Raw genomic sequence first — 27,826 nt, forward strand, 5'->3', positions numbered from 1 at the left:
TGTCTGTTTACTTCCAGCACAGTCTGCTGGGAACTTCCGTTGTATATAGCTTTTCCCTATGCTGTTTGCTTGGACACAAAGGGAAGCAGACATGTGTTTGCTTTGTCCTGGTGCTGAATAAATGCTTGTAAATATGCTTACATATGGCTCTGTCCGCTACTTCTGTTGCAAAGAGTTCTTATCTCTGCTAGCTTGCGTGCTCAGTCTCTAAAGGTCTCTGAGGCTTGAGTCGCGGTTTTGATGCTGCTCTGAGAACCGGAGTTCGCCTGGCTGCCGGCCGGTGGGCTGAAGCCAGCCAATTGCCCCCGTCTCCCCGGACGCATCCCAACAGGAGGGAGTTCCATAGCTGAACTGTGTACTGCACAAAGAGGTACTGTTTAAAGGGCTGTGGGTGCCAGCTCATAACGGCTGGCATGGGCAGCCCCCCAAAAAAGAAGTCACAAAACTCTGGACCAAGGACTCCCATTGCACACAAAAAGCACTGCATCTTCCTACACCCAGGCAAGCAGCCATTACCCAACGCCACATTCAACCCAGGCAGAAACACTCTAGGAAGCTGTGAAGTGGCATCGGTGTGGGGTGTGGCTTGGGCACAGCAAAGAGGGTGGCTGGAGTGGGGTGTTGCCTGGGGGAGGGCCAGAGGGCCAGGCAGAGAGACCTGGAGGGCCACATTTGGACCCTGGGCCTGAGAATCCCCCAGCCTTGTATGTTGGTCAGTTTGGGGGCAGGGCAGTTGGTTGACGTTAAAGGCCCTGCTAATCTCCAATCCTGCAAAATTAGGTGGTTTGGCTCTTGCTTGGGCATCCTTTGATCTGCATCGAATTTGGGGCTTTGGTGACTTTCACACACCACCTTCACTCCCGCAGGGAAATGCCGCGTTTCTTAAAAAGAGACGCATGCCCCAGCCCTGCCCCATCCTCAGCGCCTTTAGCGATCTTTATCACATTTTTATAATCCTAAAGATAACCCGAGAGTTATTTTTGCAAAGCAGCAACAGATGCGCCCAGCCCCGCGAAACGTCTACAAAAGGCCCGACCCTCCTGCCCTGCCCTTTCGAGCTGGGGGGCGTCATTCGATATTGGCCGTGTCCAATTTAGATCAAAAGGCATCCAGCAACTAGAATTCCGTATCTTTTACAGATCAAACAACATAAATGAACCGCATGCTTTTGTATCGCGTTCACGTTAATGGGCAAGCTCGACTCGGGAGCCGTTCCCCGGCCACGGAGAGCTCGGCCGCCTTGTATTCAGTTGCACTTTGCAAAGCTTCTCGGGGCGCATTCCTCTCCTGATGGGTTTTTCAGAAACCAAAGGGTCCCACCGTCGCCTCTTGGCATCAAAAGGGCTGGCGGTCTTCACTTACCATTCCGTATCCAAGAAACAAATGGCGTGGGGTTTGCAGATGCCATGCACTCCATCACGGCGCTCTCTCCAACCACGACGGTGGCGTTTTCCGGCACGGCGACGATGGCAACATCCCCTGTCGCAGGCAGCTGGTGCCCTAACGGAATAAAGTACAGGTTTTTAGTCTTTCCAAAAAACAAGATAAAGGAGTCGAAGCATTCTAAGCAAGCCAAACTTTCAAGGGAAGAAGAAGAACAAGAAGTCCCAGCAAAGGAAGAATGGATACAAAAACTTATGGAATATGTAGAAATGGCGAAACTTACCAGAAGAATAAGAAATCAAGATAACAAACTTTTTATTATAAAAGAGTGGAAATGGTTTATTGAATATTTACAGATCAATTGTAAACAGATAAAAACACTGGCAGGATCATATATTTAAAGAGTATATATTTAAGGAAGATAAAAATAAATGAGTAAGTTAAGTGAGTTTGGATACGCAGAAGGTATTAAAAATAAATTTAAGGAACCGCAGAAAGAGGGGGAAGGAAGTCAAGTTTTAAAATGTCAAAATGATTGTAAAATCAGTGAAATGTATATATCTGTAAATAAAAAAATTAAAAATCTAAGCAAGCCAAGCTTTCAGGAAAATAATCTGGTTCTTCCAGGCCCAGAGCTGATTTCAATTTGATGCCTATGAGCAAATGAGGTGCTTGTATGGTGACTACAGCACAAGTGGGAGAAGTACTATCCTGTTCATGGCAAAGGACTGGAGCTCCACAGCAGAGCGCCTGCATGCATAAGGTCCTAAGTTCAATCCCTGGCATCTCCAGGTAGGGCTGTGACAGTGTCCTGTCTGAAATCCTGGAGGATCATTGCCAGTCAGTGTAGGCAATACTGAGTTAGATGGACCAACGCTCTGACTCAGTGCAAGGCAGTTTCCTATGTTCCTAATTGAATCATCCTGTTATTCAAAATCATGAGAACCGGAATATTGATTTATTTTTTAGGAAAAGGGACTGCAGCTCAGTGGCAGAGCATCTGCTTGGAATGCAGAAGGTGCCAGGTTCAATCCCTGGCTGCATCTCCTGGCAGGGCTGGGAAAGACTCTTGTCTGGAACCCCAGAGAGCTGCTGCCAGTCAGTGTGGACAATACTGTCACCTTCCTGATGTTGTTGGACTCCAGCTCCCATTGGCATGGTCAGGAATGATGTGAGCTGGAGTACAGCAACATCTGGAAGGCTTCAACACACACACACACATACAGTTTTAGTCTGCGGTACCAAGGATCAAACCTGGGACTTTCTGCATATAAACATGAGCTCTGCTGCTGATCCAAGGGCCTGTTGCCCTTATTCTGCCTGCTCCACTCCCCTTTTTACCTTAAGCACCAAACAATAGGCTAGCAGCTTACCCTTCCAAGTTACAGAAACCGGCGTGCTTGCTCTGTTACGAGGCCTCAACCACTGTGAGAACAGGATGTTGGACTAGATGGGCCATTGGCCTAATCCAGCAAAACTCTCCTTTGGTTCCTAATTCAGTAAAGGTAAAGGGACCCCTGACCGTTAGGTCCAGTCGCGGATGACGCTGGGGTTGCGGCGCTCATCTCGCTCTATAGGCTGAGGGAGCCAGCGTTTGTCCACAGACAGCTTCCGGGTCATGTGGCCGGCATGACTAAGCCGCTTCTGGCGAACCAGAGCAGCACACGGAAACGCCGTTTACCTTCCCACCAGAGCGGTACCTATTTATCTACTTGCACTGGTGTGCTTTCAAACTGTTAGGTGGGCAGGAGCTGGGACCGAACAACAGGAGCTCACCCCATCGTGGGGATTCTAACCGCCGACCTTCCAATCGGCAACCCCTAGGCTCAGTGGTTTAGATCACAGCGCCACCTAATTCAGGACTCACCTCAGTTTAAACAAATCAGCCCGTCACCTCAAGCTCAACACTGGCGTCTTGTTTGAGATACCAGGAGACATGTGAGACGGTTTACCCTTCCAGCAACAAAAGCTGCCCCCACTTTCTCATTTTCCTTACTACAGTGACCATTCAGAGTCAACATTACTTTGGGAAGCAGACACTTAATTCTCAGGCTCACCAATTGAGAGCGTCCTTTCGTTGATCAAAATCGCTCCCACGTTTCCATTGCTTAATCTTCTGGTTAAACAGGTTAAAACTTGCAAAACTAATTATGTGATAAAGAATGAAGGTTTCTGTAAAATCTCCTTTTGTTTCCCAACGGACAAGGACTGTACAATGTGCCCCCTCCCTTGGAAAAGAGTGGGAGGAGAAAGGCTGAGTTTTGAAAGCTCCTCTGCAGCAACCTTAAAATGGGTCTCTTGATATCTGCAGAAGAATGGTAGAAAATCACGGACGGATCCTTTTCCCTCCCCTTCCCTCCATTGAACAGCTGCTCCAAAAGCCTGAATCTATTCTCAGGGGAGGTTCTCAGGGGCTGAATAAAACTTCAAGCTCCTCCTCTGGAAAAGGGTGAGAAAGTTCACGGCAAAACAGCAGAGCAGGGCTCAGTTGTCTGATATCTCGCCGTCTCAGGCTGCTGCTGACAGCTGAGATCCAAGCCGGCCGCCGGCCTCCCCACCAGCAAGCGAGCCATGTTGGAACGCAAGTGGTGTGGGGCTGAGCATTTGCGAAATGCGGGGGTTGGGGGGCAGAGGGAATGGCAGCAGCCATCCGTTTCTGCCTGGGCAGGCCTCTGCCGGGGCCAGTTCCTCAAAACTGAGTCTTAAGGCCACTCCAAGATTCATCTGTGCTGTGGGGTTGTTGGAAGAAAAGAGGAACCAGGGGGCAACCCTGGTTTGATGAAAAAATGGGGATAAAGGGGGGCAACAGAGAAAGAGAGAGAAGAGGGCAGCAGGGAGAGAGACAATGTCCACTTTTGTCCAAGCCTGCAATTCCCAACAAATTACCTTTCACAGAATTTCGGCCTTGACTTATAAAAGGGTTTCAGATCCTCAACTCAGCTATGAAGCTCCGTAAGTGACCTCAGCCTAACCTACCTCACAGGGTTGATTTTGAGGATAAAATGAGGACTGGGGGAAAATCTTGCAAGCTGCCTTGAGCTCTGTGGAAGAAGGGTGGAACGAAGATGTTTGTATTGCTGGAATTACAAAACAGGTGCAGGTAGGAGCATTTTGGGGAAGGTCTGTGGCCCAGTGACAGAGCATCTGCCTTGCATGCAGAAGGTCCTGGGTTCAATTGCCGGCACCTCAAAACAAGACTGGGAATTGACTCCTGTCTGAATTCTCAGAGAGAATTCCTGCTCTTTACTGCTGGATTGGAGCAAACAGCAATCCACACAAAACCCGAATTGCTGTTTGCTCTGACTTAGTGGTAAAGATCGGGTTTTACAATGAAAAGCGGAGCGGGGGGGTGGGGTCCAGGAAAGCTGTGCCTAGAAAGCTCAAAGGAAAAGTTAAGTGTGGATAAGCCCTCAGTGCAGACAAGTACTGAGTCAACTGTCTGGTTTAGTATAAGGCAAATTCCTATATTTCTGGCTTGCAGTCATGGACAGCTCCCTGTTTGATATGAAGAAAATGATCTGGAGGCAGAATCCCTGCTGGGATTTGCAAGTGAGGAGAATGTTGTGCTCAATTCCTTCTTGTGTGCTATTTATTTATTTGCTTATTTATTTACTTATTTATTTACTTACTAACTTACTTACTTAATTTATATCTCACCTTTATCTCTGAGGAGCTTAAGGTGGTATACATGGGTCTCCCACATCCAATAATAATAATAATAATAATAATAATAATAATAATAATAATAATAATAATTTTATTTGTACCCTACCCACCTGACTGGGCTGCCCCAGCCACTCTGGGAGGCTTCCAACATATATAAAACATAATAAAACATTACACATTGAAAGGCTTCCCTATACAGGGCTGCCTTCAGATGTCTTCTAAAGGTTATGTAGATACTCATCTCCTTGACACCTGATGGGAAGGCATTCCACAGGGTGGGTGCCACTACCAAGGTGTAGGCCCCCCGATGCAACAACTGGGGTTGGGTGGGTGCCGTGGCTTTGCAGCTAAAGAACTGGGTAAGCCTGCCATTACTGGAGAAGACGCTGGGAGGCTGCTGCTGGCAGAATCGCTTCCTGTGGCTCTGTCACCACTAAAAACGTGCTTCCAACATCAAATATTTGTACAAGATATGAGCAGCAGGGTAGAGAGCCAGCAGCGTCAGCCCAGCAGAGCTTCTCTTCCCTCAGGACAAAGCAAAGCAGCAGCAGATTGAAGAGAAGGCAGGGGAGGAGGAGGAGGAGGATGCGAGGGTCGAGGTTCCTTCTGGGCAACCCTGGGATGGAGGGGGGGCACATGCCAGTGGTGGGTGTGGCTAGAGGCTTAAGTGGGCGTGGCAACAAACAAATGCTACCTTTGTACAGTCAGCTAGTTTCTACACACGCTCAAAACACTCCACCCCTCTACCCTCTGCCTAAGCAAGTGAGAGGCGCTATCAGAGTTCAAAGACACATTCTGGTCAGGCAAAAACACTTCAAGCAGGAGTGGTAAGGGGTGTCGCTAAGGGCCAGGCAGAGAGGACTGGAGGGCCGCATTCCCTACCCCTGCTCTCTTCGTTTCTATGCTGAATCCACACATGCACACTTTCCTATTGAGTTGGGGTCCGACACAAGAAGAAGAAGAAGAAGAGGAGGAGGAGGAGTTTGGATTTGATATCCCGCTTTATCACTACCCGAAGGAGTCTCAAAGCGGCTAACATTCTCCTTTCCCTTCCTCCCCCACAACAAACACTCTGTGAGGTGAGTGGAGCTGAGAGACTTCAAAGAAGTGTGACTAGCCCAAGGTCACCCAGCAGCTGCATGTGGAGGAGCGGAGACGCGAACCCAGTTCACCAGATTACGAGTCTATCACTCTTAACCACTACACCACACTGGCTCACCAGTTTTCTTTTCAGAAGAGAGTCTGTGGCTGGCTCATACAGTGCTACCTTGGGTTACAGGCACTTCAGGTTACAGACGCTTCAGGTTACAGATTCCGCTAACCCAGAAATAGTACCTCAAGTTAAGAACTTTGCTTCAGGATGAGAACAGAAATCGTGCGGTGGCAGAGCAGCGGCAGCAGGAGGCCCCATTAGCTAAAGTGGTACCTCAGGTTAAGAACAGTTTCAGCTTAAGAATGGACCTCCAGAACGAATTAAGTTCTTAACCCAAGGTACCACTATATTTGGCATCCCACTTTGGAGAGGGCAGAAGGTGGGGAGTTCTTGGTCACCCTCTCTGAGGTCTGGACAGGGACTTAAATGACCAGGGCTGTGCTATCTCTCTTTCTCTCCCTTCTCTCTCTCTCTCTCTCTCTCTCTCTCTCTCTCTCTCTCTCTCTCTCTTTGTGGAGATATTTCCTCTAAGTGACGACAACTTCTCCATTTCAGGGCCATGAAAGAGATCTGCTTGTAAAAGGCCCCCAGATCCTTCTCCCCGTTTGGAATGCAGTTCCCCAAGGAGCGTCTGGAAATTTACACCGTGACGTCTGCCCGGCCTGAAACATCTGCCGCTCGCACGGCAACAGCCCCGACTCACAGTTGCTGCCTGCATCTCCGCCACCAACAGGGTAGCAAACCCCTTTCGGTGACCTTCGACGGAGATGAGCTCGCCTTTGAAACAGCCAAGGGGGTGGGGTCCCCTCTCCATCCAGGGAAAGAAAAACTGGAATTTTTAGAAGACTCCTATTCCCCTCTCACAGAACTTCGAATTCCCAGAGCAGTTTAACAATCAATCCCTCTTCAGAGCGAACTCTGGGGATTGTAGTTCCCAGAGGCAAACATATGTGTTTTGAAAAGTGGTTTGTTTCCTATGCATTTAGACACCTCTATAGATACTGCAAACAAATTTTGCCTGATGGTTCCTGAGATGGAGGAGCAAGTTTTTGCCTATGTTTGGATATGATTGGGTGCTCTTTTGAATCAAGATGGCAGGCTGAACATTTCTATGCTGCACTAATTTTTTTAGGTTTCATAGAATTCCTGAGCAGCTTCAGTTATGAGGCTGCCAGTGCATGTATGTATAAAGCTTTGTTTAACAACAGCAACAGAAATGGTTTCTGACCAGACGCCACTTGCCTTCCTTGACTGCTTTGGAAATAAGGAGAGAAGCAAAGGATCAGCCACCTGCCAGAGATGTCAATGATCTTTCAGAGGGCGGTGTTTCTTATTAAAAACAAAACATCGTATTCATCATCCACAGAAGAGTTTTTGTCACCCACAGTAATGTCTGCCTTTTGTCTGCCTCAGGGTGGGGAGTTTTATTCTCCTCAGAAAAGAGAAGAAAAATAGCCTGGCAACTGCTTGAAAACAGTGGTTTTCAAACTCTGAGTGGTATGTAACTCGAAGTTAGAGTAGACTTACTTAAATTGATGGACCGAACTTAATCATGTTCATTAATTTCACTGTTGAAAACCATGCTGAATGCCACACAGTGTTCCTGGGAGAACCTCAGTTTTTATCGAGAACATTCTTAGGATTCATCAATGTAAGGCTCAAGTAATAATAGACAAGCTCCACTGACAGAGAAGTTTGCCCTTTGCGCATAAGAGTACTCCTCAACAGTGTAGTGGCAAACCCAGAAGTGCAAGGTACCTTCATGACAGTCACAGACACACACCCTTCTTAGATTATGCAATAATTTCACAAAATAAGAATAAGAATAATAAGAATAATACTGGATGCATTGCAACCATCAATGCAGATCTCTATGTGCTGCCTTTCAGCTAAATCTACTCATTTCTATGCATGTACAAATGATTTTGAGTGTTTTAGTATTTTCTTTCTGAGTGACTTAAATTGCATTTTCCATAAAGTTCCTCAGCGCTGCCCTAGTGACTCTCCTAGCACCATCCTAAGAGTTGGTCCCCATTCCCCTCCTCACTACAAGCCTATCTGGTAGTGGCAGGGATTGTTAATTGCAGGTGGCAGCATTTAAAAAAAACAGCAGGCAAAATGCAAAGTCAAGTGACTGTATCTGTCGCCATCTTTATTTTCCCACAATGCCTCTGGGCCCCAATGTAGCATTGCTTAGGTGATGTCACTGGAAGTGATGTAAAAGACTGTGGTGGCTGCAGACACCCAGCTCAGAGTTACTCTTATTGGTAAAGGTAAAGGGACCCCTGACCATTAGGTCCAGTCGTGGCCAACTCTGGGGTTGCGGCGCTCATCTCTCTTTATTGGCCGAGGGAGCCGGCGTACAGCTTCCGGGTCATGTGGCCAGCATGACTAAGCTGCTTCTGGCGAACCAGAGCAGCACACGGAAACACCGTTTACCTTCCCGCCGGAGCGGTACCTATTTATCTAATTGCACTTTGACGTGCTTTCGAACTGCTAGGTTGGCAGGAGCAGGGACCGAACAACGGGACCTCACCCCGTTGTGGGGATTCAAACCACTGACCTTCTGATCGGCAAGTCCTAGGCTCTGTGGTTTAACCCACAGCGCCACCCGCGTCCTAACTCTTATTGGTGCTGGGCCATAAAAAAGGGATGGAAGAAAGAATCACATGTCACTAAGGCTGACAGATCTAGATATTAAAAGAACAGAGAAGATTTAGCTCATATAACCCCTACCTTTCGAGATGCTGAGAACTGCTCCAGAGCTGTAGCGTTGCCCTGCCCAGTTGGTTGCCACACAATGGTACATTCCAGCATCGCTCTCCTGCACGTCTATGATCTGGAGGACCCCGTTGGGGAGTTCAATGAACCTGTGGGAATCAAAGGACAGGGGGATATATAGATATATAGATATATAGATATATAGATATATAGATATATAGATATATAGATATATAGATATATAGATATATAGATATATAGATATATAGATATATAGATAGACTGCCATGCTAGGTCGAGCCAATACATCAGCCACATAGCACAGCTCATGGGGCTGATTCACATGCACGTGTAACAATGCGTTATCTCTCGATGTTATGGGGGTGGGAATGTCAGGATCTGTCAGAGCAGGAGGACCTCCAAGACAGGGGAAAGCACAGAGAGTGGGGAGAGAGAGAGAGAGTCCCACACTGTTTTGGCTGGACACCTCTGTGCTGGAGTGGGAGTTGGCTGGGCCAGATCCTGCGTTGACTCCCGGGGTTACCAAAGATGCAGCTGGTCAATTAGTAGAGCCGGCTAGGTTGGGGGTGGAAAGAGGGTTGAAGAGCTGGGCTCAGGATGTGCCACCCCCTGCGCCCTAGAACCACACAGGGCCTGGATAGCTCAGTTGGTTAGAGCATAGTGCTGATAATGCCAAGGTTGTAAGTTCGATCCCTCTGTGGGACAGCTGCATATTCTTGCCTTGCAGGGGGTGGACTAAATGAGCCTCAGGGTCCCTTCCAATTCTACTATTCTGTGCTTCTGGTCCTGCCCCGCACCCCTCTCTTTAAAAGCAGGAGCGGCCTCTCAGCTGTTATTACTTAGGAACATAGGAAGCTGCCTTATACTGCATCATATCATTGGTCCAGCTAGTGTTGCCTACACTGGCTTGTAGCAGTTCTCCAGGATTTCAGGGAGGGGGTTTCTCCCAGCCCCACCTGGAGATGCAGCCAAGGACTGAACCTTCATCCAAAGCAGATGTTCCACTACTAAGCTTTAGCCCTTCCCCAACCATTGGGATAACATCTTCTGGACTGTTAACATTTTTAGGACCCAGATTATTGATGTGATTTTAGGTTGTTTAAACTGTTTCTATCAGTTTCCTTACTGTTGTAACCCACCCTGAGACCTTAGGGTGAAGGGCAGGTCATAATTGCCAATAAGGATAATATTTGTATTTGGACTGATGAATTATCTATATTGCCAATGTGAGCTGATGTCTCCAAAAAACAGTCTTTATCCACCTGGAGGCTGCAAACTCCAGCCCAGCTCACCTGGCCTCTGGAGGCACAGCCACATGGTCCTTCTCCCAGGTGATCACTGGAGGAGGCAGCCCTTTGATCCGACACTCAAAGCGGGCCATCCCATTTTCTTTCACCGTCTGGGATTCTGGATGTTGAAAAAATTGAGACAAAGCTGGAGGTGGGAGGTCAAGGGTGGCAGTGGAAGAGAGGCAGGAAAGGGGGCAGAGAAACAGAAGAAGTTTTAGTTCCTTACAATTTCTCTCTTCTTCGGTTATATCAAAGCTCGTGGGAACACTTGGGAGGGGTTTTCCCCCCAAAGGACGAAATAATACTAAAAAGTGCCAGCTGTGCTGTTTATTTACCAACACATGTGTTCAATTGTGCGCATAAGTAAAAGTGGCAAAATTTTGTATTTTAAAACAGTGGAAGGAGTTTTGTGTTTGGTCAAGGATGGGGTCTTGGATTAGGTACCGAACTGGTTGTTAACAAATCTGATCAATGACCCGTTAAGCTTTCAGCCTCCAGATGGTTTTGGACTACAGCCCCCATCATCCCTGACCACTGGTCCTGCTAGCTAGGGATGATGGGATTTGTAGTCCAAAAACAGCTGGAGACCCAAGTTTGGGAAACCCTGGTTAAAACATTCATTTTATTAGAACCAAGGGGGTACTTTAATCATCAACATGTTTTGATGCACATATGTTTGATGCCACATATGCGAATCATGCACAAAAACCAAAATTATGGAATAGTTATTGTGCAACAAGATTAACTTTGGGGGGGGGAATTAAGTTTCTGTATCTGAATCTAAAATCCAGGCATGGCGAATCTGTGGTCCCCCAAGTGTCGTTGGACTCCATTTCCCATCATCCACAGCCAGGATTACCAGGGATCATGGGAGTTGTAGTCCAACAACATCTGGAGCACCATGGGTTCCTAGTCACCGCTAGAGTCCTTCACAGGTGCTTTAGAGCACAGGTAGACAGATAAGATATGGAGCAGGCACTCCTAGTTGCCTGCAGCAAGCAAAGTGGAGTCCTGGGTAGTCCTGGGCAGTGATTTTGGCTACTAATGGCTGCTTCCATTGGTATTCATGCAGTCGGTGGCTTGGAGGACAAAGGAAATTCTTTGCTATGCTGCTTGGTTTGCCCATGACTGGGGCAAAAGTACAGGGAAGGCAATCCCCCTCACTCCTGCCCTTGCTAAGAAAGGAGAAAGGCAAACTGCCACCTACAAAATAGTGTTTGGTTTCAGAAACAACTGGGTAATATTTGATCACAGTCAACAGATGACAAATTAGGCAATATTTGACCAGGCAGGCTAGCCAGGCACAACGCGCACTTGGATCTCTTAACTGGCCACTGGGTGATGTTGCTCAACCACCTCTCTTTCAGCCTAATCTACCTTGAAGAGTTGTTGTAAGGATTAGGGGTGCTTGAAGAGTTCACTCTTCCTGAATTCTCATATGAACTGATCTGATCTGCTACTCCTGGATGAATGTGCAGGTGCGAATGCTGCCACCCTCCACACTTCTTCCTAAATGTTGTAATGCAGTTTTCAGCTTTAAAAAAGTGCCCGAAGGCATATACGGTAATGTGTGTATTTTAGGATAAAATATGTTTAGAAATGCATACTCTGAAAGAAAGGAGTGTGCATTTTCATAGAATTGTCGAGCTGGAAGGATCCCTGAGGGTCACTTTGTAAGAAAATACATTCAAAAATTCAGATTAATGTGGAACTGAACGGACTCACAAATGATCATGTGTGAAACTGGCAAAGAGAAGAAACAAGCGGATCTATCCACCTCTAATGACAATAAAATGGGACAACTTCCCTGTACTCCTTGCAGCCCTGAGCTGATTAGAGGAAAAGCCAGGTAGGATAATTAAATATTATTTTAACAATTAATCATACATGTCTTATTTCATGTCAACATCACATGAACAGCACACACACACTAAAACCCCATTTGCACATCATAACAGGTGTCAACATGACTCCCCTTCCTTGGCTCAGCTGAAAGTGTGAACAGATCTGCTTCCAGAGAGAGAGGGAAAGGAATTTCTAAACCTCCCGGATGGCTTCTAGAGACCACATTCTTTTGTCCAAAGGCCAAGAGGCAAGGCCTGAGAGGGAGGGTGAGCACATCTAAGAGCCAGTTCTGCCTCTGCAGCCTGAATGGCAAACAAGGACAGAAGAGGGAACATCTGTGCTCAAGGAAAAGTTGGAGCAATTGCTGGATAATTTCCTCTAAGTTTTACTCCATTGATTCCGTAGTGGCCAACAGGGGCCAACAAAGAAAGATCTGAGCGTTATTATTCATACGCAACATAGAAAACTACCTTCTGCCAAATCTGACCCCAGGTCTATCTAGCCCACAGAAGCCTAATACTGAGTCAGACCATTCACAATCCAGTTCACTATCGTTGACACTGATTGACAATAACGCTCAAGGGTTTCAGGGGACAGGTGCTGCCAAGGATTGAACCTGGGACACAAAATAGATGCTCTGCCACTGAGCTGTGGCCCTTCCCAGAATTGGCTGTGTTTGGAGGTGACACTAATCCATAGTTTAGCATTATGTGAACAGACTGGTGAGCTCTCCCTCCCTTCGACACAGCCACAAGGAGATTAGAAGCTGACATCCCCATTTTCAACAAACTGCAGTGTTTATTCTTAACCATGGTTCAGAGAAACCAGCCAACTTCAAACCACAGTTTCTGATCCCGGCTCTTTCCCCTGAACTGTAGTCAAGACTAAACACCGTTCTGAGTTTGCACATGTCAGCAAATCATGGTTAGTGAAAAACAGAAGCAGACGCTTCCCATCTCCTTGATGCAACTTCAGTGGAGAAGGGAAAGGGAGCTTGTGAGCCCAAGGCCCATGCACTACCATGATCTGTTTATCCAGCACTGATCTGGACACAGAGTCAGAGGCTGCAGAGGCACCAGAAGGGGAGCCAGGTCTGGGTCAAGACTCAAAGCTGACTACGGAAAGCATAAAGACCACTGTGAGTTGGGCAAGAACTCCCAGAACAACTCCCAGGTGTTAGGGTCAGAGCCTGTCAAGGACACCTCCTAAGCCAGAAGAAGCAAGATGCTTGTTCCCACTGCACATCATCATCATCATCATCCCAGCAGTGCTGAGAGCGCACTAGGACAAAGGCTGTGGAAGGGAGGGGCATTGGTTGCCTGGGACAAAGTCTGGAGGAGGTAGTCCAAAGACAGAGACCTAAAAGGCCTCAGCCTGATCACAACCTTTATCAGAGTAGTTTTCTCACTTGGAGCTGTCCATGGTCCAGCAACACTGGACCAGCCTTGGTGCTTTCCCCATGGGTTCTGGAAATCGACTGAAACAGGACATGCATCTGATGCTAAACCAGTTAGGGTAATGTCAGAGCCCAACCACTGAGTACTGAAGTGGCTGTCTAGGGTCTTGTCAGAAAGCGTTCTTTTCCATCCTGCTGCTTTGAGAGCTGGAGATTTGGATTTGGGGCTTTATACTTTCCGAGTCTGTGCTCTACCATCCAGCTAGGGGTCATCCCAAACAAAGGCGTGCCCCCAGGGAATGGGCCAGTCTGGGAACTCCCTCCCAAAGAATCATGTCCATTGTACAATAAAGCCTGCTCAATTTTTCTCCTCACTCTGCCCCATGGGCATCAATGCCAAGGTCTTGGTGGTGAAGTGGAACTACATTGCTTTGTAGTAGGGAGCCTCCAGCCTATGGGCTTTGTGAGGCCCACCTGGCTTCCCCCACCTATTGAGCACCTGATACCATTCATGATGTCAGGTGTGGAACAGGTAAAGATGCAGGTCGGTCCAAAGGGGCCGTGCTGTGCAAATGGCTTTGCAGGCTCTGGCAACCAGCTGATTGTCAGGGGTTGCAGAGCTGCTCAGCAAATGGGCGGGCCTTGCAAAGTGCTGTGCAAGGCCTGGCAATCAGCTGATTACTGCCTGGTGCTTAGCACTCTGCTGACCATCAGTGCCTTACAGGCTGTGCCTTGCCTGCATGGATTGATTTCAAACTGTGCAGACAAAAAAAAAGCAGCTCTACCTGGAGATGCCTAGGATTCAACCTCAGACCTTGTGCATGCAAAGCAAAGGCCCTGATGCTGAGTCCTTCCCCCCAAAAAGCATGAAAAGCTGCTTTACTGGTCTATCTAGATCAATACTGGGAGCAGATCTGCACAGTTTCAGGACGGGATGCTTGAAGTCCTTCCCACCTGCCCTGGAAATGCTGGATGAACCTGGACCTTCTGCCTGCACCTTCTGCTGCTGACCCTTCTCCTGGAATGGAGGAAGTTGCCTTAAACACAGTCTTGTCCACCTAAGCGGAGTAGTGTCAACACTGACTGGCAGGTCTTCCCCAACCCTAAGTGGAGACATCAGGGACTGAACCTATATCAAAAGGGACCTTACAAAGAACATGCTCCACCTCTTAGCTACAGCCCCTGGAACAGAAGAAGCTACCCTACACAAAGCCAGACCCTTGGTACATCTACACTGATTGGCAGCACCCGTACAGGGACATTCCCAGGCATATTATGAGATAACAGGGATTGAACCTGGGTCTTTCTGCAAGCCCAGCAGGTGCTCTACCACTGAGATACAGCCTCTCCCCAACACAGGAAGCTGCCTCAAACCAGGTGAGCATATTTGCCCACTGTGCTGGGTCTTGAACCTGGGACCTTTTGCTTGCAAAATGCAGGGCCATTCTCCATATATTTTATTATACACACCTTCGCAGACATTAATGATATATTGCCAAATATTAATCAGCCCTCCCTACCCCCAGCATGAGGAATGAACCCTTCTGCATGTAAACAAGTCCTCTGATCGAACACAACATTACGTCCCACTTGCTGCAAGATGGATTTCTCTGGGATCCTTTCTCCGCTCACACAGGCTGAATGCTAAATGGAGCACACAAAGAGCTCATGGTCAAAACAACCCAGCAGGCGACTTTCATCCATCACAATGGGCATATTTCCCCCTCTGGTTCAGAAGATACTGAGCGGCACCAGGAGCGAAAGCTCATCAGGGAGATTCCCTGCCTCTTCTGCATGAGCCATCGAATAATCTTTAGGAGCCATGCAGCCTTATTAGATGACTCAAAGTGCTTTATGGACTTTTTCTTTCTTTTCCCCCACAGCCATTACAACAACCCTACAAGGTAGGTCAATGTTACTCTCTCAATATTGCATATATTGCCATACATCCGGAATTTCCCAGACATATCCAGGAGTCATCTGTCAGAAACAGGGTCCAGGCAGAATTTCTGAAGTTCGGTAAAAATGCGTGTGGCAACCCATGTCAGAAGTGTTGATTTTTTTTGCTAATTTCCTTTTAAAAAATAGCTAAAAAATTTGGCCAAACAACAACTTGGCCAAAAGAAGCTCATCAACCTTTTTGTCTGGATTTTCACTTTTTGAAATACGGCAAGCCTAAGATAGGAAGGTTGGGGCAGAGAAAAAGAGAGAGAGGTTTGCCAAAGAACACTGAATGAAGTCTGTGGCAGAGGCAAGGTTCAAACAAGATATTCCCTGGTTCATCAGTGACTGGGGTTTCATTTTAACTGGCAATGCTTATTTAAATTTATTTATCTATATACTGACCCCTCTCACAAAACATCAAGTACAGCGATGTTTGCATTAAAAAAACATACCTTTAAAACCAATACAAAACAATCATAAAAATGACTTGCCTACCCCATTTCTCTTTTTTTAGAAAACAGTAAATAAAACTTGCTTCTTCCCCTTGTTTTAAGAAAGAGCTACCGGTACTTAAATATTCTTTAAATCTCAGTCAGGGAATCTTTTAAAAGATTATTTTAAAGGATTCCCTGACTGGGATTCATCAATGACTGGGCTTTCATTTTTACTGGCATTGCTTATTTCAATTTATTTATCTATATTCTGAGCCCTCTCACAAAACATTAAGTACTGCGGTGTTAAAACAACACCCCTTTAAAAGCAATACAGAACTTGCCTACTTGAAATTGTTTTTAGAAAACAGTAAATAAAACCTGCTTCTTCCCCTTGTTTTCAGAAGGAGTTGTTTTTAATGCTAAAAGGAGGTGGGCACAAAAACCCGGATACTCACTTGGTGCACGGAGTACAACGGTCTGGCCAGCGACTGAGCCAAAAGTTCCATGGGAAACACAGGAGTAATTTCCCTCTGCGCTGGACCCTCCTGGGAAGGTTCCCTCCACTGAAGGCGACGCCCCTGGTGACGAAATGAGCAAAGATCCATTGGGGAGGAGGCGGAAGTTGTCTTTTTCTGCTAGTGGGAGCCCATTCTTCTTCCAGGTAATGTTGAGGAGCTCCTCAACGGGAGCTAAGTTGCAGCGCAGCTCCAGGGTTTGGTTTGGCTCTAAGGTCACTCGGCCTGGGCCCGGCCCGCAGGTCAGCTCCAGAGAAGGCCTTGGAGATGGTTCCCCTGCAGCAAAGCAAAACAGAAGGTTGGCTTGTTGGAGGAACTACGGTAGGACTCCTTTAAAATTATTTTATTTACTTATGCAACTTTTCTATTGTTGTTGTTTTGACAAATCATGGTCATATCAACCACAGGAATATAACAACAACAATACAAACCCCACAACATTAGAGTGGTACCTCGGGTTAAGTACTTAATTCGTTCCGGAGGTCCGTTCTTAACCTGAAACTGTTCTTAACATGAAGCACCACTTTAGCTAATGGGGCCTCCTGCTGCCGCCACACAATTCCTGTTCTCATCCTGAAGCAAAGTTCTTAACCTGAGGTACTATTTCTGGGTTAGCGGAGTCTGTAACCTGAAGCCTATGTAACCCGAGGTACCACTGTACTCTGATAACAACCACTACTACTACTACTACTACATTTATAAACAACAACAACAACAACAACAACATTTATACCCCACACATCTGACTAGGTTGCCCCAGCCACTCTGGGCAGCTTCCAACATATATAAAAACAATGAAACATTAAACATTTAAAAACTTCCCTATACAGGGCTGCCTTCAGATGTCTTCTAAAGGTTGCATAGTTACTTATCTCCTTTGCTCGGGGTTTGCATAACTCCCTACCTTCCAATATTTCTCTGATGAAAATAGGGACATCCTAGGGAAAAGGACATTCTGGGATCAAATCAGAAATTGGGATGGCTTCTGTAAATCCGGGACTGTCCCTGGAAAATAGGGACACTGGGAGGGTCTGACAATTCCACACACTGATACAACTATTTATTTATTACATTTCTATCCCGCCTTTTCTCCAAGGAGCTCAAGGTGGCGTACGTGGTTCTCTCTCCCCGCATTTTATCCCCACAACAACCGTCTGAGGTAGGTTAGGCTGAAAGAGAGAGAGAGGGACAGGCCTCAAGGCCACCTAGTGAGTGTGTCATGGCTGAGTGAGAGTCAGAACCTGGCCCTTCCTACTAGTCTGTGCACCCAAAGTTGTCATCGTCATTGACAAAAAGGGCAGGACAACCAACATATAATAACAACAAGCGCTGATGTTTGGTGGTTTGTTGAGCATGTGCAGAGAGAGCCTGATGTAGGCCACACTAACCCCCAAAGTGCCCACTTGCAAGAGAGCCGTAGTATTTCCTGAATGTGTTTGGCCATTATCTGCAAATGTCCTTGAGAAATACGGTGGCCAACAGGAATTTGCACGGCTATCTCAGCCTCCTCCGTGAGGAAACCCTCCGCAAGCCAGCTCCTTTTACAACCCTGCGCCAAATAATTTTGTTACCATTCCAACTGAAAATATTTCCTGGTTCCATAACAAGTTTATCAGCATGGCCTGGGAACCACATGGCTGGGTGCCCAGTGCCTATCGCAGATTAATTTTATAGCTATTCAAGCACCCAATTAAACCTTCTGCTACCTACGGATGATAAAAAGGGCCACCTTTCTCGGGGGCGGGGGTGGAGAAGAGCTCACTCCAGAGCATGCAATTAATTGCAGCGATGCCCAACATTAACACAGTTAAATTGCATTCTTCAAAGATGTGCAAAGAAAGCTGGAAAAAAATTGCATTCTTGGCAAGTGAAATGGCTAAATGGTCAGTTAATTTAATTCACCCTCCTTCCTCGGCCTGCAATCCATCATAGCGGCCATTATTTCAGAGGTGAGTGTTGCGATCTTCTCGCTGCAGACTTTTGGTGTGAGAAGCTGTGCTGCACTTCTCCCCCCCCCCCCCCATAGCCTTACCCTCTTTCTGCACAAGATATTCAGGTTGAAGGACCTGGATCTTGTAGATACGTTGTCACTGTTCCAAAAAGGTGCCCCATCCCTAGAATCTATTCCATCTGATCACAAAGGTCTAAACCAAACATAGACAGTATGGTGTAGCGGTCAGAGTGTTGGACTAGGAGGACCTGGGAGTTGTTGTTTAGTCGTTTAGTCGTGTCCCACTTTTCATGACCCCATGGACCAGAGCACACCAGGCACTCCTGTCTTCCAATGCCTCTCGCAGTTTGGTCAAACTCATGCTGGTAGCTTCGAGAACACTATCCAACCATCTCGTCCTCTGTCGTCCCCTTCTCATTGTGCCCTCCATCTTTCCCAACATCAGGGTCTTTTCCAGGGAGTCTTCTCTTCTCATGAGGTGGCCAAAGTATTGGAGCCTCAGCTTCACGATCTGTCCTTCCAGTGAGCACTCAGGGCTGATTTCCTTAAGGATGGATAGGTTTGATCTTCTTGCAGTCCATGGGACTCTCAAGAGTCTCCTCCAGCACCATAATTCAAAAGCATCAATTCTTTGGCGATCAGCCTTCTTTATGGTCCAGCTCTCACTTCCATACATCACTACTGGGAAAACCAAAGCTTTAACTATACGGACCTTTGTTGGCAAGGTGATGTCTCTGCTTTAGGAGGATCTGGGAGACCAAGATTCAAATCCCCATTCAGACCTTGGACCGCCGGTCACCATCTCTCAGCCTGTCCTACATCGCAGGGCTGTTGTGAAGGTGAAATTAGGAGTGGGAGAACGACAAATGCCACTGTGAGCACCTTGAAGGAAGATGGGGGCATAAATGGGTGATCTTGAACCTGTCCCATTTGTTCAGCCCAACCTACCTGACAGAGTCCTTGTGGTATATAAATGCAATAATTTTTAAAAATGGGGAAAAACCCCTTCTGTATTGCAGGGGGTTGTACTAGATTACCCTTAGGAATCCCTTCCAGTTCTACAATTGACCTGCATGTATGTAAAGGCATCCAATGTATATAAAACCTGGCTAATCCTTGCTCCTCACAGTGCTTGCAAAATCCAGCACCAAGGCATTCTTCCATGGCTGAGAGAAGCAACCCATCGAACCTGGAATATCTACTCAGCAAAAAGGAACGAAAAAGAGGGGCAGAGGCTAAGCAGACCCCCTCAGACACTTTGCACTCCCCAGAGAGCAGAAGCAGAAGGGCTGGCTAGCCTGTCCTCCTTCCAACGCTGACATCACTTTCCAATCCTTGGCACTAGTCAAGGAGTTTTCCTGGACAGCTCCTGCTGCTACTGCGCAGGCAGGTCCCTCTCGCTGGGCCTGGATGCCAGCCAGCCAGCCAGCTCCATTCCTGCTTTTGGGCACGTCAGCCTCCCTGGAGAAAACCACGTATGTGCACCTTGTAGAACCCAACAACAAACGTCTGGGAGTGCCTCAGGTTTCAGCAAGGGTGACCCAATTCCAAGTAAGATGAAGATACTTCCAGTGGTGTATCTGGGATCCAACTAAGGGACTGACTACAAATTTTGTCCACCACATAATGTGCCCTAATCTCACCAGTTTGCCTCTAGCCTACTGAACTGGGGGAAAGTGTCAGGAACCACTCCAAGACAGCATCAGAGCATGCACAGCACATGAAAGCTTCCGACTGGCAGTGACCCTCTTTCACCACAGACAGACAGGTATGCAGCTTATGCAGAAGCCTGGATCAGATCATTTTAGGCAGGACTGTGTGCATTCCGAGGAGCACAGACATCGGCACTGGACTCTGAGATTTTGGCAAAGAGGTGGTGTCCGGTAGCCAAAAGTTAGGCACCCAGCGAGGCCTATTACCAAAACAGCAGCAGACCAGGAAGCCAGTGTGTTAATAGGCGCCAATCATCTACAAGAATCAAGTGGGCCAAGCCTCAAACACCTGCAAATGATGCCAATGACTTTAAAGAGCAAAGACCCGTCAAGTGAATCGTGCTCTATAAAAATCTGATGAACGCATTGTTAAAAGCCCCATTTGCTAAGGAGTTTCATGGCCTCAACTGATGACCCAAATTATCGTGCTGCATGGGGGTTCCTCGGGAGGCCCTCTGGTCTGGCCGAACCCTGGCCACAAAGTGCCTTCAGGCACATTAGAGGCCCATGGATTTTCTCTTACTGCATGCACAGCCATGAGGTATTTCAGCTTGTGTTGAATCAGTGGTGTGAAAGGACGCCTCACGGTTACAGATGCCAGAGATCACCGGGGGCATTTAATCACTGCACTCCTTACATGCCGTGTGGCTAATTTTTCAAACCGGAGCTCTGTAGAAGCCTCTGTGGTGCAAGGGTCAAACAAGTGACATAATGCGCAGGAGAGCTGAGAGTGCCAGTGTGTCTTCTGCTGAATAATGGGCTGGATATTGCTTGCACATTCCATAGCCGAGTTCTGAGTTAAATCAACATGAAGGGGGCGGGGTGAGCAAGCTAGCTCCGCCCTTCAGTCACCCTCTCTGCTAGAGACCCTAAAGAAGCCGTTTGCCAACCTGGTGCCCTCCAGATGTGGCGGGACTACAAATCCCATCAGCCCCAGCCAGCGAAACCACGTGTGCCTGCCTGCACTTTGTGGAGGGGTCCGTGACTCTAAATCAGGGTTTCCCAAACTTGGGTCTCCAGCTGTTTTTGGACTACAACTCCCATCATCCCTAGCTAGCGGGACCAGTGTTCAGGGATGGTGGAAACTGTAGTCCAAAAACAACTGCAAACCCAAGTTTGGGAAAAGGTAAAGGTAAATGACCCCTGACCGTTAGGTCCAGTCGTGACCAGCTCTGGGGTTGCGGTGCTCATCTCGCTTTATTGGCCGAGGGAGCCGGCGTACAGCTTCCGGGTCATGTGGCCAGCAGGACCAAACCAGAGCAGCGCACGGAAATGCTGTTTACCTTCCCGCCGGAGCGGTACCTATTTATCTACTTGCACTTTGACATGCTTTCTAACTGCTAGGTTGGCAGGAGCAGGGACCAAGCAATGGGAGCTCACCCCATCGCGGGGATTCGAACTGCCAACCTTCTGATCAGCGAGCCCTAGGCTGTGGTTTAACCCACAGCGCCACCCGCATCCCTTAAGTTTGGGAAACCTTGCTCTAAATAGTTGGAATTGGGGTGAGGCAAGCGAGCTTTTGTCATTTTGGTCTATACTTGAATTCCCAGGGGGTCTGACAGGCACAGAAAATATATGTTGGGTGGGGGCAGCTCAAGCCTTTCCCCCAATCCAATGACAGCATCACTTGTTTGGGTGACATATGTAAGATCAGCAGATGGCCTGAAACCCTCTTCGAGAACACACAGAGACATCTGGCTTTTGAACCGGTGCCCAGAACCATTTCGACTTTAATGGATCTTTCCATTAAGAACTCACTAAAGGGAACATGGCTGCCAGGACATCAAACCACCCCCCCCCAATTATGGGTGTTATAAAAATAAAACATATTAGCTGCAATTATTTGCGGGTGCCCAACGCAAAAGCCTGAGCTTTATGAAAGAAATGAAAATTGATTTGGATTAGCAGGAACTGAAGGCTTTTAAAAAATTAACCAGTTGCTTATGACTTCAAAGCCTGGAGGGGTTCGGTCAGCGTTGCAGCTGGGCTGTGGCTACTTACCTGCCCGAGGAAACTTCCGCCACTATCTTCAAAGGCTGCTGGCTCAACAGCAGATTTGCCATTAGGAAGAGCCAGGCTACAGTTCCCTAAGTAGTTGTGTACAACACTGAAAATGTGTTTTTAATTGGTGTTACATTTTTGCAAGGTTTTTAATTATGTGGCATTATTTATTTTGTGGGGCCTGCCTTGCGCTCGATGTGGAAGCTGCCGTTAGTGCAGAATGCTGCAGCAAGGTTGCCGACAGAAGTGAGACCTTGTCAACATACGACACCCCTGCCCGTGCACTGGTTGCAAATCTCTTACTGGGCCAAGTTCAATGTGTTGCTGTTAATATACATAAAGCAGCTTGAGACCAGTTTACTTGCGGGATCATCTTACCCCATATATGCCAACTTGACCGCTTTGATCTGCGGCACTTTTACACGCGCCACATAATATTCATTCCACGCTATTAATATTCGTGCCACAGTTTTTGGTGTGGCAGCACCTACACCCCGGAACTCCCAGCCTATTGACAACGGACTGGCACCTCTGTTGTGCATTTTATGAAACCTGCTAAAAACATTTTTGCAACAAATCCTAGGAATCTATGTAAACACTAGCAGGCGTTTTGATCTGAAATTTTAATTATGCTGATTTTAATTACAGCTTGATGTTTTAAAAACTTCCTCTTAACTTTGACTGTTAATTATCATTTTAACGCACATTTTATTGTTTGTTTTTTGTCAAATGCTTCGAGGTTTTACTCACAGCTAAGGAGTATACAAAGGGACGTGGGTGGCGCTGTGGGTTAAACCACAGAGCCTAGGACTTGCCGATCAGAAGGTTGGCGGTTTGAATCCCCGCGACGGGGTGAGCTCCCGTTGCTCAGTCCCTGCTCCTGCTAACCTAGCAGTTCAAAAGCACATCAAAGTGCAAGTAGATAAATAGGTACCGCTGCGGCAGGAAGGTAAACGGCGCTTCCGTGCGCTGCTCCGGTTCGCCAAAAGTGGCTTAGTCATGCTGGCCACATGACCCGGAAGCTGTACGCCAGCTCCCTCGGCCAGTAAAGCGAGATGAGCGCCGCAACCCCAGAGTCGGCCACGACTGGACCTAATGGTCAGGAGTCCTTAAGGAGTATACAAATTCTGTTCAAAATCATAGAACAAAATAAAATAAAAATATGCCTTATGCCCATCCTGGGTTCCTTTGGGCAGGATAAAAATCAAATGAACCATGATAACAATAACAGCAACTTCTGACCTACATGACAGCCGTGCGGAAGCCCCCAGTTGGGGACAAAGACCTTGTTGTTGCCATCTCAGGCAGGCAGCACAAGAAATGGCATATCCAGCCCATTGGCAACCTGATTATTTTAAGAAGCTATTCACATTCATCTTACAATGGATTGCCCACCTGATGAGAAACTGCAGAGTAACCTCTGGAGCAGAACTCAGTGGCGAAACACCTGCTTGGCATGCAGAAGGTCCCAGGTTCAATCAAGGCCTCCAGGGTTTCAGGCTGGAGCTTTTTCCCAGTCCTACCTGGAGGTGCCATTGGGGTTTGAACCCGGGTCCTTCTGCATGCAAAGCAGCTGCTCTGCCTCTGAGTCACAGGCATTCCCTCTTCCCCATTCCTTCTGGAAGCTCAGCCGTCAAGATTCTCCAGGTCATTCCAGGTCATGGAACATGCCATCAAGGGCACAGAGCGAAATCTGCCAAGTCCTCATTAATCAGCAACTACAGGGCGAAGGCAGGTGACCTGACCAAAGAGGAGCATTCACTCCCATCCCAGCCATTTCCACCAAGCACATCTTGTGGCCTTGTGAATCTCCCAAAAGCTGACTTTTGCCTCTTCCAGCTCCAATTGCAGAACAGAGATAAGGGTATTTTTACTTCCCTCCCTGGAGCTCCCAAGGCCTGATTTCGTGAGATCCTAATCTCTTCCTTGCTGGGAAATGCCCCCACACACCCCCTTGACAACCCATGAAAATAAGTCTATGCAATGCACACTACTCAGCTCTGCAAAAGAACCTGCTTTATAAACTAAGTAAGCCTCCCTTCGGACCAATATATTGCCTACATTTAAGAATTTGGAGATTTGGTGTGTTGTTGTTTTTTACTAGGGACACACAGGGGCATTCTTATTTATTTATATTTAAAAAGCATTTCTTGGTCATAAAATATCAGGGGGTGTAGAATGGTAAGGCATCAAACACCATTTAAAAAAAAATAATTGCAGATAATCGTTAAGGTGCCTGGATAATTGAAAGGGGGGGGGATCTAAAAGCCGCAAAGTATAAAAAGGCTCAACTTTTTGAGGAAATTCTCAAAAGTCAAAAGCGAGGACGTGCCTGCTGCAACTCTGCTGGAAGAGCATTCCACAGGCATAGGACTGGTGACGTTAAAAGCCTGATTTTTCGTTGAGTCCAGTTGGGTATCTGTAACACGGGGACAACAAACACCACTCCTCTCCATGCTCTCCACAATGGGGCTGGGACATGAAGACTCGGGCCTTCCTTGAGGTAATAAGAATAATAATTTATTATTTATACCTGCCCTTCTGGCTGGGTTTCCCCAGCCACTCTGGGCGGCTCCCAACAGAATATTAAAAACACAATAAAACATCAAACGTTAAAAACTTCCCTAAACAAGGTTGCCTTCAGATGTCCTCCAAAAGTCAGATAGTTCTTTATCTTGTTGACATCTGATGGGAGGGTGTTCTACAAGGTGGGTGCCACTACTGAAATGGCCCTCTGCCTGGTTCCTTGTCACCTCACTTCTTGCAGTGAGGGAACCACCAGAAGGCCCTTGACACTGGACCTCAGGCTGAACAATGGGCATGGAGACACTCCTTCAGGCATACTGGACCGATGCCGTTTAGGGCTTTAAAGCTCAGCACCAACACTTTGAATTGTGCTCGGAAACGTACTGGGAGCCAATGTAGGTCTTTCAGGACTGCTGTTATGTGCAGGTATCCTGCAGCCAAGTTATTTAGGGCTTTGTGTATCAACACAAGAACCTTGAACCAGCATTCAGGAAACCCCCGACACCAGGCGTGTTCTGCAACTGGCGGGGGTCCAACTGCGACCACATGGAGATCTCTGGCGGTCAGGTTGGCAACTGACATCTTCACCTGGCTGGCCCATCCAGCTTCCTTAAGCAGGTCTCAAATTTCAGCAGTGACCTGTGCAACGCTAAGATTTGTCACTCCCACCCCAACACTCGTACTCCATTCTAGCCAGATAGCTCAGTTGGTAGATGAGGAAGCTCTTAATCTCAGGGTTGTGGGTTTGAGCCTCACTTTGGGTGAAAGCTTCCTGCTTTGCAGGGAGTTGGACTAGATTATATCCTTGTGGTCTCTTCCATCTCTAAAATTCTGTGATCCCCTGCCGTGCCCCCGAGGCTCCACACCCAGAGTGACTGAACAACTTGACAGGGGTTTGAATCAAGAATTCATTCCCTAACCATCCCCCATGGGAAAACTGCTCCATGGCCATTTTGAATCTGTTACCAATGACCACATAGGATGAAGTAGACATACGCCCAGAGGACCTCAGGGACTGCCTGACCCTCTTGTTGTTGTTTAGTCGTGTCCGACTCTTCGTGACCCCATGGATCAGAGCACACCAGGCCCTCCTGTCTTCCACCGCCTCCCGCAGTTTGGTCAAACTCATGCTGGTAGCTTCGAGAACACTGCCCAACCATCTCGTCCTCTGTCATCCCCTTCTCCTTGTGCTCTCAATCTTTCCCAATATCAGGGTCTTTTCCAGGAGTCTTCTCTTCTCATGAGGTGGCCAAAGTATTGGAGCCTCAGCTTCGGGATCTGTCCTTCCAGTGAGCACTCAGGGCTAATTTCCTTAAGAATGGATGCGTTTGATCTTCTTTGACCCTCTTACCCCAGCTCAGTCACTGACATCATCTGCAGGAGTGTCATGGGTCATCCTCGAAGTGGAGAAGAGTCACTTGACAACAACAAGAAACTGAGCCTGTTGTGTCACCAGGCCAGACTTGTGGAACATTCTGCCAACAGAGATTCAGCAGAGGTCTCCCATGCCAACTTTTAAGCACCTGCTAAAAACTTTTATATCCCCATTAGGCTTATGCAGTCAAGTAAAAAAGACATCTTTCCATAACAATTTCTGATTTTAAATTATTGTATGATTTGATGTACAATTGTTGTAAGATGCTCTATTTTTTTTAATCAATAGTGGTATACATTTTAATAAATAAATAGACATCCAAACTGCTTCCCTTCCTGGAGCTTTAGTGACTACTTAGTCCCTGCCCCATCCAAACAAGATTTGGGGGATGCCCTGAGCTCATCAGACTGTCACTGCCGCTGGAAAGGGATTACCATTAATTGAGCTTACAGTTTATTAGCTCCGGATTATTTCTTAGTTGCTGGTCTATAAGCACTCTCGTTTTCCAAAACTGAGAGAATTACAAGTCTTGCTCGGATCACCGGGACAATCCAAATCACATCTTCTTTTTTCTTTCTTGCAAATTCTTCATGCAAAAAAACCCAACAATCCCCACAACCAATCCTCTGCTCTTTCCCAAATATCCTATTAGTTCAGCTTTGCCAACGCCATAAAAAAAATGATACTGTGAAATTTGAAGCCTCTACCAAGCTCCACTGGATCTGTTTTCTAGCACACTACAGTACTGCATGTGTCTGAAATGTAAAAATGCACACAAGTTGGTTTGTTTTGCTTCAAAATTTACATCTCTCAAAGGCAGGGGTGGGGAACCTCTGGCCCTGCAGATGTTGGTGGACTCCAACTCCCATCTCCCTTGACAATTGCACTAAGCTTGGCTGGGGATGATGGGAGTTGGAGTTTAACCACAGCTGGGGATCCTAGGTTGAAGAACAACAAACAATAACCTAGACAACAACTTTATGGTATCTCCCTAACGAAACCAAACAGGCAAGTCCTGACTCCACCCAAACACAATTGAGTCCACTGCCACCTAGTGACTAAACCATATAATGACACTATCCACACCATCGGATCTTGGGGTTTGATCTGGCAATTCAAGGTTTTAGCCTCCTTTTTAAACATGGGCTTAGCCAAGGGGGGCAGCTGTCCCCCTGATCAAGTTAAACAACAGAAATACTTAACAAACTGACCAATCACGTCAGCTCTGCCACCCCCCACAAAAGTCCTGCCCCCTTAACAAAAATCCTGGCTGTGCCCATGTTTTCAAACCATCCAGACCAGTGTTTTCCAAACTTGGGTTGCCAGCTGTTTTTGGACTACAATTCCCATCATTCCTGGCCACTGGTCCTGCTAGCTATGGATGATGGGAGTTGTAGTCCAAAAACAGCTGGAGACCCAAGTTTGGAAAGCCCTGCTCCAGATGAAGGAACTTGCAGCAAATGGGGGGAGGGAGTGATCTGTAGACTTCAGGGTCCCCCCCCAATTATGAAATCTAAAGCACCACCTTCTCCAACATATTAGGATCTTCTTACTGCGGAAGCCAAACAGAAATGGGCACCAATAAAGGGATAATAAATCGATTTGGGAAACAAGTAGGAACGTGAGTGACAATTCTGCCTGGGAGAGGCCTGAGAGCTCTTTTAAAAAGCCAGACTCTCCCCTCCACCACTGCTTTTACAAGCACTACAGTGATACCTCGGGTTACAAACTTAATTCATTCCAGAGGTCCGTTCTTAACCCAAAACTGTTCTTAACCTGAGTTGCGCTTTTGCTAATGGGGCCTCCTGCGCAATTTCCATTCTCATCCTGGGCAAAGTTCTCAACCCGAGGTACTACTTCCAGGTTAGTGGAGTTTGTAACCCAAAGTTTTGAA

General features: G+C 47.2%; 1 protein-coding gene across 2 annotated transcripts in view; it reads right to left on the reverse strand.

Moving 5' to 3' along the window:
- The window catches only part of IGDCC4 (immunoglobulin superfamily DCC subclass member 4), a 75,666-nt gene that overhangs the window by 38,179 nt on the left and 9,661 nt on the right, over window positions 1-27,826 (reverse strand). Inside the window, exons 2-5 of one of the 2 annotated variants that reach the window (XM_083586263.1) lie at window positions 16,308-16,643; window positions 10,237-10,378; window positions 8,939-9,072; window positions 1,363-1,500 (exon numbers count right to left, since the gene is read on the reverse strand). In XM_083586263.1, the coding sequence (XP_083442389.1) occupies window positions 1,363-1,500; window positions 8,939-9,072; window positions 10,237-10,378; window positions 16,308-16,643 (750 nt within the window). The remainder of the gene's footprint in view (window positions 1-1,362; window positions 1,501-8,938; window positions 9,073-10,236; window positions 10,379-16,307; window positions 16,644-27,826) is intronic. The other variant, XM_083586264.1, reaches the window with a different exon arrangement.

The sequence above is a fragment of the Podarcis filfolensis genome, assembly GCF_964270895.1.
Source record: "Podarcis filfolensis genome assembly, chromosome: 14".
Taxonomy (NCBI): Eukaryota; Metazoa; Chordata; class Lepidosauria; order Squamata; family Lacertidae; genus Podarcis; species Podarcis filfolensis.